We start from the raw sequence: 16,555 nt of genomic DNA, 5'->3' as shown, positions 1-16,555 counted from the left end.
TTTGGAAATTGAAAGCTTGTAGTACATGCTGATCACGCAATCACGCGTATCATTGCGCATGGCGATAGAGAGCAGTCGCTAAGCAATAACAAAAAAAAAAAAGATGAACATTTTTATGAAGAACTTCCACCTGGAAGTTGCGAAAAATAAATAACTTCAAGGCATAAAAGGTTTAAGGGGTGTGCTTTCCACTCCCCCACCCCCACAGAAAACAGCAAAAAATGGAGTCAATTTTCCCGCCACACCCCTAGCTGTCGAGAGATCATGGCGAGGAGTGACCGTACTGGGTCGACGCCCCTGCGTACATATCGCTCGAAGCGGCCGCCGATGCGTCGTCGTGGAAGTGGAACGCGCTGCCGCTGGCAGGTGGATCGTACGAGCTTACGACACTTCCGTCCGGTCCGGCAGCACCACCGCCGTACTCGGCGCTGGCGTGCCCTCCGTGGACGGCTGTGTAGTGGTGCTCACTGGCGGAGGACTGCTGCTGCTGCTGGTGGTCGGAATTACCACCTCCGATTGGGTGGACATTGTGGAAGTGATAGTGGAACTTGCCGCTAGTACCGTGGTCGTCGTGTCCACCTCCTTGATGGTGGTTGTCGCTGTGGCTTCCGCCGTACTCTGGATAGAGGTGTGCGTCGCTGGGGACACTGTAGACGGTGGGCTTGGCGGAGTAGCTGCCCTTGTACTGCTGGCCAAACTGATCGGCTCCGTGCTCGCTGTGGTAGCTGGCGCCTGCGTGGTGGTGATGATGAACGGTTTGCGCGGCACGATCGCCCGTCGGGGACTGCGCGTGTTCCCCGTACTGCTGGCGGAGCTGATAGGATGGTCCTGTGGAAGAGGCACCGCCTGCACGATACGATTCGACGCCAGCCCGTACAAGATGGGGATCGTGTTTGGTGGCGTGGTAGAAGGGAAATCGGAGTTGTCCAGAAGATCCGGCGCCGTCGTCGTCGTGGTTGTCGTGGTGGGCTTGATCACGAAGATCTTGATGCGCTTCCCCCGGTAGGTGCGCTGGATGTGGATGCGTATGATGGTGGCCCGCGGTGGATAGCGACGGGTAAAGGGACCGTTCCCCCGGTACCGGGTAACCGTGGGTGGTGGCGGTGGAGGTAACGGTGGCAGCGGTTGGTACGGGTCCGGTTGCAGCAGCAGGTCGGTGCGACTTGGCAAAAGCTGGGTGATCGTAGGCTTCTGATAGGACGCCGCCGGCACTGCCTCGTGCGTCTCCCGCGGAGGACTGCGAGGGTTGATAGCGGGCAGTATCGGGCTTCTCATACCGTGGGTACGACTCCCGTACGGTTTGGAATGGACGGGGCGTACGGTCGTTGTGGTCGTAGGCTTTGCCGTGGTGGTAGTGGTGGTTGTTGTGGTGGTGGTGGAGGTCGTCGTGGTCGTGCTGCGCACCTTTTTGGGCTTCTTGGTCCGCTTCGAGGCCGGCCTGGAATCCCGCTTCGAGTCCCGCTTGGTGTGTCGTTTCGAGCCCGGCCTGGAATCCCGCTTCGAACCCTGCCTGGAGTCGCGTTTCGCCTTCACTTTGGTAGCGCGGTACTTCTTCGACTTGGGCGTGCGCTTGGAGTGCCGCGTCTTCGACGTACTGGACGTACGAGTGCGAACCGGTTTCGGGGCCAGCTCCTCCGACTCCTCCGACATTTGCTCCAGCGAGTCCAGCTCCTCCGTCAGATCCTGATATTCGTCCAGATTCTCCCGATCCTCCGACTCCTCCAGCGACTGTGACTCTTCCACCGACTCCTCGATCGTATTGGTGAGCCGGGAATCTTCCTCGCTGCTGGAGTCGCTGCTGCTGGTGAAGGTGGTGCGCGGTGGCGAAGCGGTACCCCTCACCGATGGCCGATGGCGCTGACGGCGCAGCCGATGCAGATTTGCCTCCGGCGACGCCTGCCGCAGCGGTATAGGGCGTATCCGGGGCACGGGCGAACGCGGCCGAGTGGAGTTGGCTAGCGTCAATGCCGAAGTCATACGGCTCGGCCGCCGGCTGGAGCGCATCAGGCTCAGGTCCGTACTGGCCAGCCGGATGCGCACCGGCTTGAACTTGAGCACCACCGCCATATCGTTGGTCCCCGGTGCGTCCCCGGTGGTACTGTTCCGCGGCCTGATCCAGTCCCGGCGCCGTTGGCTTACGATGCTGCTGAGGATGCTGCTGCTTCGGCTGCTGTGCGGAGGGGCGCTGGTGGGAATGGTAGTACTTTGGGTGGTATTCTTCCAACTGTTGAAGTGAAGAAGGACTTGGTTTACTGAACGTGCTCTCAGTAGGGGATGCAGTGTGTTCCGCTAGTGCGAGACGGTTTCCTTCCATGGGATTGTAATCGTCGCCAGCGTCGTATACAGAGTGTATGGGAAACGAGTGTACGTACTCTTGGACCTCCTGGGCCGTGCTCGCGTGCACCTGCGACGACGCTGGGTCCGCGTCCGCCGGCTCGGCCGACGGACTCGGACGCCCGCCGTCGTCGGTCGGGGAGGAGGCCACGGTCGCCACCGTACTCTCGACCGGTACGGCGACGAGCGTCGGGACGGGCACCGGGACGGGCTTGGCGACCGGAACCGGCACCGGGACCGGTTCCGGTACCTTCACCGGGAACGGTACCGGCACCTGGACCGCCACCGTTTTCGTGATCTTGACCGTTTTCGGGGGCAGCTTGTGCTTGCCGACGTAGAACCCGAGATCGATCAGCTTTTCGCTCGCCCGCTCCAGCTCGGTAAAGTTTTGATTCATCTCATTGATCAGTTCGTGCTGCTCCCGCACGACGTCCTTGTAGTAGTTGCCGAGTGCCGCTTCACCCAGCGCCCCGCCAACCAGTACCAGCGCACACAGTACCACGAACACCTGCACACCGTGGGGAAGGATAGGGGAGTCGAGGGATGTGAGTGGAGCAGAGAGCGGAGAGAAAGAGAGCGAGAGCGGATGTAAATGTGAGGGTGGAAGAATGGGAGAGAGTGAATGAGAGAGGAACAAAGAGGGAAAGAATTAATACAGCTCATCATCAGATGCAAAGGTCACTGCGCTTCGCGTTGCTTAGTAACTGAGAGCAGCTGTCAAAACAAGCACTACACTCTAAGCACACACTACTGTCGCAGGTCGTCGTCGTACTCGTACAGAACGAATCACTTACAAAATTTAACATTGTGTGTGTGTGTTTTGGAACTGCGTGTCTAAAAGGGTAAACCCGCTCCAAATCACGTCAAGTCGGGATTGGACGATCGGGTTGCTGCTGCTTTCGCTGCACTGCGCTCGGCGGTCTTCGGTCAGTTCATCGATCTTGCTGAAAGCGTTCTTCAGTGTTCTTTAGGCACTTTCACTCTTCACACACGGCACTATCACTATCGGTGTACTACTATCAGAGTACTATCACACCCACGCACACACTCACACACACAGGTTATCACAAAAGGGTCTTTCACTCCACACGAGCTTCGGTCGAGACAATAGGACCTGCTCGAACGGATATCGCACTCCACACTGTCTAATGGCCGCTCGGTGCTACTTTCTTTTATACTATTTGCACCCAACCCTCGATAACAATGCACTGGCAGGGCTTTTTTTCTTTCCTTTTAGCCACCTTGCCATCACCAGTTGGCGGAAAAGCGTTTTTGATAGTGTGTAGTCGCAGTCCCTACGGTAACGCAAAGGGAGAGAGTGAGCAGCGAAAAGGAAAAACAAGAAGAAAAACAGAGAACAACTGTTTACCGCCAACGCCAGCGGGGCCAGGAAGCGCATCGCGTTGAGCGCATCGCGTTCGCGCCATAGTGCAATATGAAAAAAATTACACGCCAACTGCAACTACGGCGCGCGGTAACTACCCTAAGGGAGGCAAGAATGCAACGGAAGCCCCGACGGGCGGACACGCCAATCCCCGGTTGTCCAGCGTGGTAGCGAAACTGAACCACGTCCGGCCACAAAACCGAAAGCGAAAGGCCAACGGACAAAGGGCCGGCCAGCCAGCCAGCTCGGTGCGCAATTTGTGCGCAGCGAAATTGTCCAAATTACGCAATGGGCTGCCTGGTGCGGAGGATTTTTTACGCGGAACTGCCAACGGGAGCACGCGTCGATTTGATGAGGTTTGCCCTGCGCCTCTGGTACGAAGTCAAACAGGCGCGGGTAAACCAGGGACGATGATGAGGCATTTGATATCAATGTTTGCGTTTCTACCAGCCAGTGAGTGCAATCAATCAAAAGGGCTTGGAGGTTTTTGAAGCTTCGAGTCGAATCGGTAAGTGGTTACTTTTGCCATTGGGGTGTGGAAAAGCACTTCAGTTATAGGTATTATGATACTGCTGGCTGATGCTCTAGTTTCATGCTTTTTGTAGTATACAAATGTCTGGGATGCCTATTTTTCACCTAAAACGTTCCAAATACATATTGTTGAGCTTATATTCTAAAAAATCCTATTGGCACTAGTGAATTGATTCCTGTTCTGTCGGAATTGTTTGGAGCCTAAAAAAAAGGCAAAAATGTCGGAACATCAAATTCCAGTTTGATCACATTTAAAAATGTTCAATATTAGTCAAAATTCTGGAATTTCTTAAATCAAACCAGACAAACATGTATCTTTCATAGCTAGAGCTTTAATGTCTTTGAAGACTGCGGCAGTCATCTACCTCGTCTACCTCGTGCATGATTCTAGTCTCCGACAGTGTATATTGATATTTGAAAGGATATAATGCTTCACTAAACGACTAATGCTAACTCTTATGGATCTAATGCTTTCAACTCTTCATAGTTCCTGTAAGTGAAAGCTGTAATATTACAATAAGTTTCTTTTAATATTAAATTGAACATTGTTGGAAAAGTTAAATTTTAACCGGATTTATTTATTTGATTTTACACTTGAATTTGAAACCATTGAACGGTAAATCCACAAACAAACCTTATCATTTTGAATAATTAAATCATACATCAACATCAACATAAATATCAATATTGTTGACCAAACATATCTCTTGGTTCAATACCAATGACAGAACATGGTGTCAGCAATACAATGAGTAGATCATTAGTTCAATCTATTTAGTACAGGCATATCGAAGCAGTCCACATCGCCGGCTTAGCTTCAAAGCTTTGGTTTGGAAATATCTTAGGTGACTGCTATTTTCTCTTTATAATCGTTCATAGATAACATTATATATTTTAAGCTTTTTTTTACTTTATTTTAGTATTGAACTATTCCAATTGTTCCGAAACTCTCTTCTATGTGTTTTACATACTTGCTTTCTTATTTTTCCAACGCTGCAAGCTCTTCTCGAAATCGAAATCTTTTTGGTTTTTGGCAAGATTGTCGTTATTTTTATTCATTTATTGTAAGAATTGAAAACATGACATAAGTCATAAGTTATTAAAACGCTATAAACTGTATCTTTGAGCCATTGTTAATTAGTATGACATGAATTAAGAAGTAGTCCATTGCTTGAGCATGATTGTCCGGTAAACATGTTCAATCATTTAAGCAGGGAAGTAAGCTTCATGCTACTTCACAAGTAAACCAACCACAGACGGTGGTAGCACGTAACAACGTGGTGCGTATAGCCAAGCGCAAATAGCTAACGATGGAGAGTACAATGCGTAGTGAGAGAGTTCTCTGGGGATATTCGATCTCCAGTCCAAGATTGGATCTCCAAGTTGATCAACAAATCAATTTCCTCACATAGTTGGCAGTCATTCGAATGTATCAATTATATGTTGGGACTATCTAAAGCTCAAACTTCACTTGAATAGACATTTGACAGCATAATAGAAATTAACTATTATTACAAAGTTTGTAGTAAAGTTATTCTTCCGATAATTAATCAAAATAACAGTTTCAATAAGTGCTCACATTCATCATAACAATTCGTTTATACGGCTCCACTGACTCCTCATGACTTTGTGAGCATTTTCATATTCCGTCGGCAAATGAATGCTTCATGTTTTGCCACCAATTAATTACATTTGTACCAAACCACGAACAGGTATGTGAACGAGCCATGCCATACAGCTCGTGCACGGTGCAGTTCCGTCGGCCGTCACACTCGAGCGCACATCCACACCGCATCCAAAATGCATGCATGCTTCCTTTTTGGCCACTTTGGTGCACCACATTCGAAGCCTTCCACGCGTGTAAGTGTTGATTTTGGCCACCGAACAAATCCTGGTACGCACAAGCACAAACAGTACCCCAGCTTGCACTTAGCAAGGTGGGGTGAAAATCTGGGCCACTTGCACGTTAGGCTAGTCGGGCAGGGAAATACAGCGAAGTGGATAAGGAAAAAAGGTGGCTTCCTCCTTGAGCCCACACCTCCGGTGCCGGTTGGCCCTTTGGCGCTGCGAATCGTTACGAGAGCAACAAATAAATGCAAAACCATCACCACCACCACTGTGATTGTTGTTTAATGGTGGGGTCGATAGGAAAACTTTTCCTCCTGCTCGGCATGCTCAACCCACAGGCGCACTTATATCATACACCCTGAAGAGGAAACACTTGCACGGTTGACCGGACTTGGACGATTTTCCGACCTAACTTATCGACCCCCATCACTACCGAGGTCATCATCGTGCGGAGAAGTGTGGAGTAAGTGTGTAGACTAACTTAATTACACTGTGACTGCAGGTGCCTGCAGGTGGTCTCCTTGGCTTGGGCATAGACGAACCGGTTCGTGAAAGTGTACTTCGCTCAACTTCGCATATCGAGGGGCAAGGGGGTACGCTTTAGTCATGTCTCAACTCCCCTTTCTTCGTGCATATTCAATCGATTAATAATTGGTGGGCTTCACGCACCTATCCGGTGTTGATTGGAAGATCAAAAGGGATGTCCGTCGCTCAGCCAGTGCTCTGTCGTGGCCCTTTGGCTCGTGGATTATGAGCGTGGAAGCGTGCAGCAGCAACTTGCACTGGTGCGGTACTTCCGCATGCTTACAAGTAATGCGACGCTTTTAGCATTGGAATGTGCTCGGAATAGACTCGGAACGGAGGTACTCTTAACCGGTTCGATGGCAATAATTGTTCAATTATGCAATATCTACCAACGTGTGACAAAGTTATTTTTGATTGCACGTTAAGGGATGCTGTTTGAAATGCATCGGGAGCTGGCTGTAAGTGGCATTAGGAAGAATGTGTTGAAATGGACATGGTTAGTGTTGGTTTCTTAGAGTTGGCCCTAATGTATTTTTCTATAAAGCACTTTTTTGTAAGATTCAGTGCATTCAGGATCAATGGTTATTTGATTAAGGAAAAGGTGCAATTTACTACAACACGAAGATCGTCTCATAGTTGTGCCTACTGTGTTGATCTGCTTGGCTTTATATATGTACTTTACAGCCTAAAGTTCAAGGAGGCGAATGAGGCCAATTGGCTTAAAATCTATATAAAAAATCAATGTGCAAAAATCAAATTGCAATGTGGAAATAATTTGGTTATTTTTAAACAGAAGACTGTGCAGTGTGTGTGGCAAAGAGTTTGATAAGACATTTCTTGTGAGAGTTCTGTTAAATTTCAGTTTAAATATTAGGATTTTTAGCAATAAGGGACGCAAGCAATATTTTTGATATTTCAATGTGTCCATATGCGCATAGGGTTGGCACACGCATAGGGGCACGCACATAGGGTGTAGTTCGAGCTAATCGGAAACAAAGCAGACGTTTACTTCCTGTCGCAAGAACCACACAACAAGATCGTCGGTTCTGTACAGCGACACATCGCAGAACACATTTTATGCTGAGTAAGCAAAGAATGTGTCATACCCGATCGAGCAGCTATCACCAGCATCTACCAGAAATGGAGCATCCACCCGGAGGTGACATCGTGGAGTATCGACGTGATAGCTTTAGGCCCGAGCTAGTTAGAACTACGGAGTTTAAGTTAGTTCAGATTTGTAGCTCACCAGTAACCATAGACTTGCTAAGTTTATTGAAATTTATTTTTAAATAAATGAAATGAATGCAATGTTACAGGGTTTCCTTACGATTTTATTTCCACGTTTGAATTTCTGATTTGGAATGTTTTTTCTCATATGTCATATGCATCAGTATATATTGAATGTTTCTGAATTATTTTTAAAACTCTTCTATTTTATATCATTGTTGAGCAGCGTAACCAAAACATTTCCTAGGATTGGAAACAACCTGTAACAACCTTAAATGAAGTAAGGAAAAGAGTAAAGAGGAGCAAAAAAACTAATTTTTGGTTTAACTACCCAAAACGATCGTACGATCGTATGGCTCTGCGACATTTTTCGTAAGATTAACTCCTTCGCCTAGTACATAATATAAGATCTTCGATCTGATAAGATCATAATTAAATCATATTGATGATCTACTGCATGCTAAACCATCTGATTACCACGCTACAAATAGCTTAATTAAACATAAAACAATTATCGAGCTATTATCTAAGCGCCCTTTTTATCCTCTCACTTGTTGTTGCAATAAATCACACTGGCGAACGACTAGTGCTCTAATTGTATGTTATCATCCAAGATCTATACCGTACCGGGCACTTATTAATCACTGCAGCTTTTAATCGGATGTAGCAAAACATTTTATCTGATTTTAAAGTGCGTTGGGTGGGAACCATTTGAGCCTTTTGCGCTTGCTGTCGTAGCTAGTGAACGTTTAGTTATGGTTATTAGTACGCTGAGATTTCATCTAATGATAGTGCCGGTGTAAACATGAGAAGTTCCATTGAGCATAAACAATGCAGCTGTCTCGTGAGTCATAGTTGGTGGGAGTGTTGAGCAAACGGGTGATTTGTTTGTTTACATTTTGCGATGGGGGGAAAATGGGGAAATTTGTTGGTAAGTTTGTGGCATATGACAGTGATTAATAGAACAATTGGGTTTGTTTTGTATGAATTTTCCGACTCACTTACATGAAAAATATTTCCATCACGGGCCTTCCGTGGGAAATTCGGATTATTCATGCATCGTAACTGAAAAGCGCCTAAATGTCTGCAATATGTGCTACAGCTATAAATTTATTATGGCATACTACAATGAGAAGATCGTGGTCGTAGGAAAAATAACTAAAAATGTGAAAATTTTCTGAATGATTTCATTGTGGACTGGATAATTGAAAATGCTATTTGAGATAGATTTCTCATGAATCGGATTGGAACATGGGAAATTCCCATTCGGACTTGAATTTCGATTCGAAACTATTTTGTCAGGAACTGGTCAGGCGTAGCACATTGACACGATTTCTTTTGGCAAAAAAGAAGTAAATAATGCTTTTATGCTAAAAACTGTAAATAAAAAAGTTTAATTAATGACAGTTACTACTTTAAAAATTTCACAAACAAAGAAGAATTTCAACAGTGGGTCCATATTCAAGATGCAGCCTTTGTACATTCTTTATTGTACATGAATTAGCTACTGTTCATTAGGCAACAATGCACAACGATCATCGCGCAAGATCATCCGCTCCCTGGGATGCGCTCCTCTGCTATACCAGCCATCTTCATCTAGATGGCCCTTCAAAGCAACGCATAAATTGCAAAGCGCCACAGTACCATCACCACCACCACCAACCCAGTGGCACTGGCATAATTGATGCAAAGAGGTACGGTTTTTCACTTTCAAAATCCATCATCCGTCGCGCACGTACCTTGACCTCGCACAGTGGCAGTGGGTCCCGCCGAATCCCGGGCTAGGTGGCGGGTTACCGCACCATTGTGCCGAGGCGAGTGTGGCGATCCGTGCATGGGCATTCCACCGAAATCGACCGATCGATCGGAAGACATCCATCAGATGGTCCAGTTGGTGTACGGGGAGACGACTGCTGTGTAGGAGAGTGGACGGTTGGCCGTGCATTGTGCTGTCGATCGTTTGCACCTTTGGAGAAGATCCATCTTAATGGTAAAAGGTCGTGCCAATGATGAGTAGCTCGGTAGTGTAGCTAAGTAGGTCATTTGTTGGAATTAAAGAGCATAATTAGCATAGCTCAGCAGTAGCAAGAAGAACCTTTATTGCTGAGCGAAAGAAGATGTTAAGGTAATTCCTAACAAGAACCAAAGGATGATTTTGGAATTCGATTGTGATACATTCTTTCTGTTGTGAACTGTACAAAGACTTGGAATTAAATATTTTTATATTTTTTATTACATTTTTTTAACATGTCTCATCTGTTTCTTGGGAAAGTTCTCTTTTTTTACATGTGCCCTTACACAACCGTGTAAGACAGGGTAAAATAATTTATGTACAGCTGACGACAACACGCTGCAAACTGGATGAGGGAGGACGAGTTCCGTTGGACATTCTCGGCCATAAGAGCTTGTGGATTGCTTTGGGCATGCTGGTTGGAGGTTGGAGATCACCTAGAAGCTCGAGATTGAGACAGCAGAGCGGGTGCGTTGTAGATCAGAGGACAGAATTGCACTATAGAATGAGCAATGATCGTCGAGATCGTTGAGAGAAGATGCGTGTAAGATGAGCAAGGGGATGTGCAGTACAGAGTCATCACAGCGAGGAACGTTGTGGCCAAACCGAGGATCACAATCAAACGGTACTGGTACTGTATGTGTGTGAGAGTGTGTTGCGTGTGTGTAATGGTGTGAGTGTTTTGGGACGATATGTTTGGCGCATGTTCACCATCAGACGGTGCAACATCTCACCCAGGTGGATGGTTTAGTTACCAGTTGGGCTGGAATTTACCACGAGTGGAACTCCGAGTACGAGTGGGAATGAGGCTCCCAGCCGTGCGACTTGACCACCACCGGAACATGCTTCTCGACGTACACCGGCTTCTTCACGACGACCGGGACATGCTTCTCAATGTGCACCGGGTACGGCTTCGGCACCTCGACGTACTCCTTGTGCACCACCTTCACCGGAACCTTGACTGGGTACGGCACTGGACGGTCAACGTGCACCGGCACATGCTTCTCGACGTACACCGGGACCTTCTTCTCCACCACGACTGGCACGTGCTTCTCGACGGTGACCGGGTACGGTACCTTCACCGGGTACGGGACGTGCTTCTCCACCTCGACCGGGTACGGGACGTGCACCTTCTTGGTGATGGTCGTCACATGAGGCTCCTCCCAGCCGTGGGACTTGTGCGAGTCCCAGCCGTGCGATTCGTATCCGTAGCCCAGATCCCACAGGCCACGCTTTTCCTGCTTCTTCTCGCCGTTCGCTTCGGCCGCAGCCGGTGCCTCAGCTTCCTTCTTCTTGATCTCGGCACTCGCCGCCAGGGCAATGGCCATCACAAACACTACGAATCCCTGGAGAGTGGAGAAATGGAGATGCAAAGGAAATGCATTGTATTAGTTTAAGAAGCTCCTCACTGAATGCAGGTCAATGTTGGGAAGCTGTCCCGTATTAGCATGTCACTCTTGCACACACAGCGGCAATGTCACTTGATCTGGGGCACATTTGATTCTTGGGAAACAATTGCAAACACACCTTCATTTTCAGCTGCTCGTTTTTGCTTCTTCTAAATATCACTCGTGGTACTCGGAGGGTAAACTCACTGGAACTGGATGTGAAGACCGAATGATGCTTTACCAAAACTAACTGGCCATATTTATACGGGTGAAGTTGGCGAGTATACGACGGGCCCGCCGAGATCCCACACTTCGATGCCACCGAAAAACAATCGGTTGCAGCTTTGTGTTGTGTCCTGTGTCATTCTCTTTCTCGCTCGCTCTCTCTCTCTCTCTCTCTGTCGGGCTCTAGTGGTAGCCTTCGTCATACGCCAGCAGAAAAGGGAGAGGGCGAACATTTGTGGCAGTGTGTCGTCAAATTATGCCACCAAAGATCACTTGCACTTTGCCCCACCGCGCGCGCAACAAAACCGTAGCCGTGCTGTTTGGGGGAGCCTTCGGTGGTTGGCCCGCCGAACGCTAGAACGCGTTCGCATCTCCCTCTTTCGAGCCACACGGGGCCCCCCAAGCTTTGGGGCCAACCAGCTCTATAGCTGTGAGTGTGTGTGTGTGTGTGGGGCAACTCATGTGTAAACAGTTTTGTCGGTCCCGGTCAAGTTTTTGGCGCGCATTCGCTGCCTGACGTCCGAGCCGAACCGGTGTGGTTTGTGGAGGCGCCACACAACCAGAGTGGGGAGGATACTGGAGAACCCCCCCTGGCGAGGCACCCCGAATCTGCATGGAATGACACTGCAACGTGTAACGATTGCTCATCATCTGGAATCAGCTGATTGTGCTCCTCACCCCACTGTGTGGCTTATCTTTTCACTTTCAATTCACCGCGATCGTCACGCGATTTGTGGGGAGGGATGAAGAGAAGCTGTCGTTTTCTTTCCTCCACCGTGGGGTGTGATTTGGCGCACACAAAAACAAGCGCACCGGGCCCCGTGGTTTTGAATGCGAAATGTAACTCCCGGCACCCCGGTTTGGGTTAAATTTAGGCCAAACAACTTCACGCCGGGTGACGGGCGGGTTTCGGTTGGAAATTCGTTCGCTTTCAGTTTCGTTCCAAGGGGCGAGGGGGAAGGAGAGGGGGGGGGGGTGTGAGTGTGGGTTGTAAACGGGTTCTGAGGTCGTTTGCGTATCGGGAAGCGACGCGCGTGCATCGGCGAGTCGCGAGGCTCGCGCCAAAGATCAGTCGATTGGAGGTTTCCGTATGCGTTAGCAGTGCGTAGCCGGTGTGTGGTTGTTTTGTTATGTTTTGTTTGTCGCATAAATGTTACATTTCGATTTGTGCACTTGCGTTGGTAATGAAGTTTTTTTTCGACAGCATTGCAACATTAACGCTCAATTATGTGTTTAATTGATCGAGATGTGTTAGATCTTGCTGAGTTGGATTGGATAGTTTTGTGTGTTAGAAATCAGTCATGTTTTATGCTATTGTTTGTGCTGAGAGACTTATTTACTTTTACTGTGTGAGCAAGAAGTGTAATTTATAGTACTTAAGCTTCATTTTAATTTTTTTAAACAAGTCAAATTATCCACTTAGATAAGTGGATTAAACAGAAGATATCAACCATGTTGCAGTATTCTGTATCGTATCACTAAAACGAACTTAAAAATATTTAATGTAGATTAAAAGAAATTCCAACATCAAACGAACCTCCAAGCTAATAATTAAAATGAGCAAAAGGAACGCAAACATATGGACAACTAAGAGATACATTAAGAATTTAAGAATATTTTATCAAATATTCGTGAACAATGTACGCCAAAAACAGGTCGTGAACACAACTAAGCATTTCAAATTAGATTCTTCAGGCTTGAAATTATATATTATGAGGTTCAAACTATAAAATATATAATAAAATTACATGATAGTAAAATATGTGTCAGTATAGGGAAGATTAGATGTTAGTTTGTGTCAAAAAAACTTTAAAAATAATAATTAAGTAGCAGAACAACGAAATGAAACAGATTAAGGAAAGAGTTAAACAGTGCATATAAATTTAGGATCCTTTTTTCTTGCAGGAATGTATACATCGTGAATTTAGTTTCTATAATTATAAATTAAGATGTAAAGGTTTTGATACAATAAAAAGATATTTAAAAATGTAAAGATTTTGCCTCTTACTTAAACACAATACAAATAATAATACACGATACAAATAAAACAATTTACCTCACTCACCAGTTATCTAGCGAAACGTCCATATTTTCCCCTTTGGAATAGATGAACTACTTGTTAAACTCGGTGAGCTAAATAGCTTTGTATTCTAATTAACTGAGTTTTTTGAGTAGAATAGTTGAGTAAAATGTATTGTTATTTTTAATGGTAATTGATTTTTTTTCTACTTATTATAGTTTTCACAGTGATTCAGTATTATATCAGCAAAATTGCTGTCAAACTCACCATTAAAAAAAATGAAAGAATAAAATTAATCCTTGTAAATGTTGATAAACATTTCGATTTGTTATTATGCTTCTTCTTTTTTTTTGCTATCTTGTTCAGTCTTGTCTTTTGATGCTAAACCGGCTCGCTACCCCTAATATCGGTCAATTTGGGCGGCTTCCAGTGATTGATAAGTGGATTTGCCCCGAAACCGCTCGAGAGCATTAAATTTATGCCCCGCCAAGGGAGAGCAAATTAGGGCAAAATGTTACATAAAGTGTCATTTAAATCGAAAATTGTAACTGCTTCTGATCTGATAACGCCACTCCGTTTGATAGCCACCTAAAACCAGTTCTGACAAACGACGGCTCAAAGTTAAGCCATACTTTGCAAGGAATTAACGGAGTCTTTGCACCTACCGTAAACACTGTTCAATCTGCCCTTGTTTATCTGCATTTGTTCAAATTGTTAACCTGTGGCTGTAGTACAAGTATGCGAACATCATCATCCACAGATCCATGGTTAAGCGAAACAAGACACAAGTGGACGGAGCGTGTAAATTGCAATTTAACATCTAAATTAACGTCCGAAATTAATTGCCACGCTCACACGCGGCATGGCCTCTCAAAAAAAAAAAAAAAAGCCGCAACAACGGCACCGCGCACAGCCATTTCAGTAGCGCATTTAGCACATTTACTTTAATGATGGCTTGTGTCACCCCGATACCGATTGTTGGTTTTGCTTGAGTGTGTTGCGTCGGTCGCAAAATTTACCCCACCAGCAGCAGCAGCAGGGACAGCTGTAAAACAATAAGCTGAGCAATCTGGCGCTGCATTTTATTAAATGCACAACTTGAACCGGCGACCATGCGCAACGGGCTGGGAAACAAAGTGTACCGATTGATACCGTTTCTATTGTCACACTGCGGTCGCTGGCCGTCTAGACCTGCAGCGAGCAGCAGGGTGACTTCACGGTTCGTGGAGCAACGGCAAGCCCGTAGCAGCATCCGAGGTGAAACAGTTGACAATCTCACGGGATCAACAGTGGGCCAACGAAGGGCGATGAAGACATTTGGGACGGTTGGGTGGTTGAATGCAAAATGGTTTCCTTCGCACCGGTGACCTTGTGGCGTCGTAACGCAGGCGAACGAACGGTCGGTGTGGAGTTGAGTTGAGTCGCTTGATGGAAAGATGACGATTTGAGATTAGCGCCAGCGGAAAGCATTTTGGTAATGTCCATTACCCTTTTTTCTAGCGCACTGGGAGCGGATTGGGTAATGTGAGATGAGATCCTTTTGCGTTGCTTGTCTATCTGGTGTCCTTGCAATTTCCTGTTGTGAGTTGCCGCTGTGTGGCGTGTAGGTAAGCGAATATAATGGAAATTGTGTAGCATTCAAGGGCAAAGTTTGATTTGAGCTTAATCAAGAAAAAAGTGATTAAATTAAAAAAAAAAATGGTGAAATATTAGCTTTTGTTAAAGAAAACTGGATAATGAACAAGAACACTAGAAAATGCAAATATAAGAAATTGATACAAACATACGAATTATGGAGCTTGATGTACTTGTAACTATCTTTTAAGTCATAAGTATATACCGTTATGCTTCAAATTGCAGACATCTTCAAATTCCGGACATTCGGAATGTTTACATTGAATTTGTTCAAATTCAGTCCCTGGCCATACCACTTATAAATTTTTAGATGAATGCAATCATGTACTAGAATCAACTGAAAAATGTAACTGACTCCTAGTAGGCCCTGATGCTTCAGTAATTAAACATTTTCTGTCGGTCACTTCGTCGCCAGAGGCATTTTTAGCAGTTTTGCTAAAAACCGGGGCCAGTGTTATTTCTTCGATAATTTCTTTTAATCGCATCGACGTGCATTGAAATAGATCGGAATTCGTTGTAGAAGTAGTTATCAAGGTGAAAACAACACTGGTTTATCAAATTGTGCTTGGAATTCCATTAAATCGCGTGTTTTATTTTGTCCGGAATCAGAAGCAAGATTTTTTTATTTTGTATTAAGTTCCGGACACCCGAAGCAGGTTGTGTTTAATAGTATAAAAATGTATGTTAAAACAGTGATAGTAACAAGCAAACGACGATATTTGAAGATTTATGTGACAAGTGGCTTTGTTGCGAACGTGACAATCGAAATTTTTTATACTTTTTTCAACTCATAAAATAGAATAAAATATGATAGTTTAAACGTACCCATCAAGGAGACAAACATAATATAATACTATACCCTTCAAGTCATCTGGTTTTTTGACTTGCATGTTTTAGCAATCAACAATTTCATGCATTTCGAACCTGTAACAGTTAACTTAGGATTACTGCATGCACGTGTGTCAAGCTAGACCAATTCCTGAGAATCGTAGGGAAACCCTACATACATGTGTCCCAGGGTCATACAATTTTTAAACCTTAAAATCACTCAAACGCAGATGCTTCAGTGACATTAACCAGATAATGAATTCAAAAAGCAATAAGGTCAAGAATTTGTCAATGATGCAATACATTCGGAACATGCACCACAGGCTTCAAGTGTTAGGTACAGCTACGCCAAAAGGGAAAACTACCACGCAATTTTCCTCATTGTTCTCACCAGAGAAAGCAATAAAAATAGGATCACATTTCCATCCATAACGCTTGACGTAAATCAGCACACCAGAACCAGAAAACCTCCCAGAAGAATGCGTAGGCGTGGCGAAGAGGAAAAAGGCTAGCGACACGAACACTTTAAGAAAATAGTATATAAGAATTCATTTTGAGTTTAAATAAACACTTACAATTCTAACGCCTAACTGTGCACC

At 45.6% G+C, this 16,555-nt stretch overlaps 2 protein-coding genes across 2 annotated transcripts; both read right to left on the bottom strand.

The window, feature by feature from the left end:
* Positions 1 to 262: 262 nt before the first annotated feature.
* LOC121595531 (flocculation protein FLO11-like) lies at positions 263 to 2,941 on the bottom strand (the record flags this gene model as incomplete). The annotated part of the gene is made up of 4 exons (XM_041919568.1): positions 263 to 732; positions 804 to 1,338; positions 1,405 to 1,801; positions 1,836 to 2,941. Coding segments are annotated over 4 exons (2,508 nt in total), but the record flags the coding sequence as incomplete, so codon positions are not given.
* A 7,118-nt stretch (positions 2,942 to 10,059) lies between these two features.
* LOC121597084 (zinc finger protein 512B-like) lies at positions 10,060 to 11,468 on the bottom strand. The gene is made up of 2 exons (XM_041922597.1): positions 11,388 to 11,468; positions 10,060 to 11,206 (listed from the first exon to the last, which is right to left on the bottom strand). Exons 1-2 carry the CDS (start codon positions 11,391 to 11,393, stop codon positions 10,631 to 10,633), a joined length of 582 nt encoding a protein of 193 aa, XP_041778531.1. The 5' UTR covers positions 11,394 to 11,468; the 3' UTR covers positions 10,060 to 10,630.
* Between the last annotated feature and the right edge of the window lie 5,087 nt (positions 11,469 to 16,555).

This window comes from Anopheles merus, chromosome 3R (assembly GCF_017562075.2).
Source record: "Anopheles merus strain MAF chromosome 3R, AmerM5.1, whole genome shotgun sequence".
Taxonomy (NCBI): Eukaryota; Metazoa; Arthropoda; class Insecta; order Diptera; family Culicidae; genus Anopheles; species Anopheles merus.
This window is presented reverse-complemented; position numbering and strand designations above follow the sequence as displayed.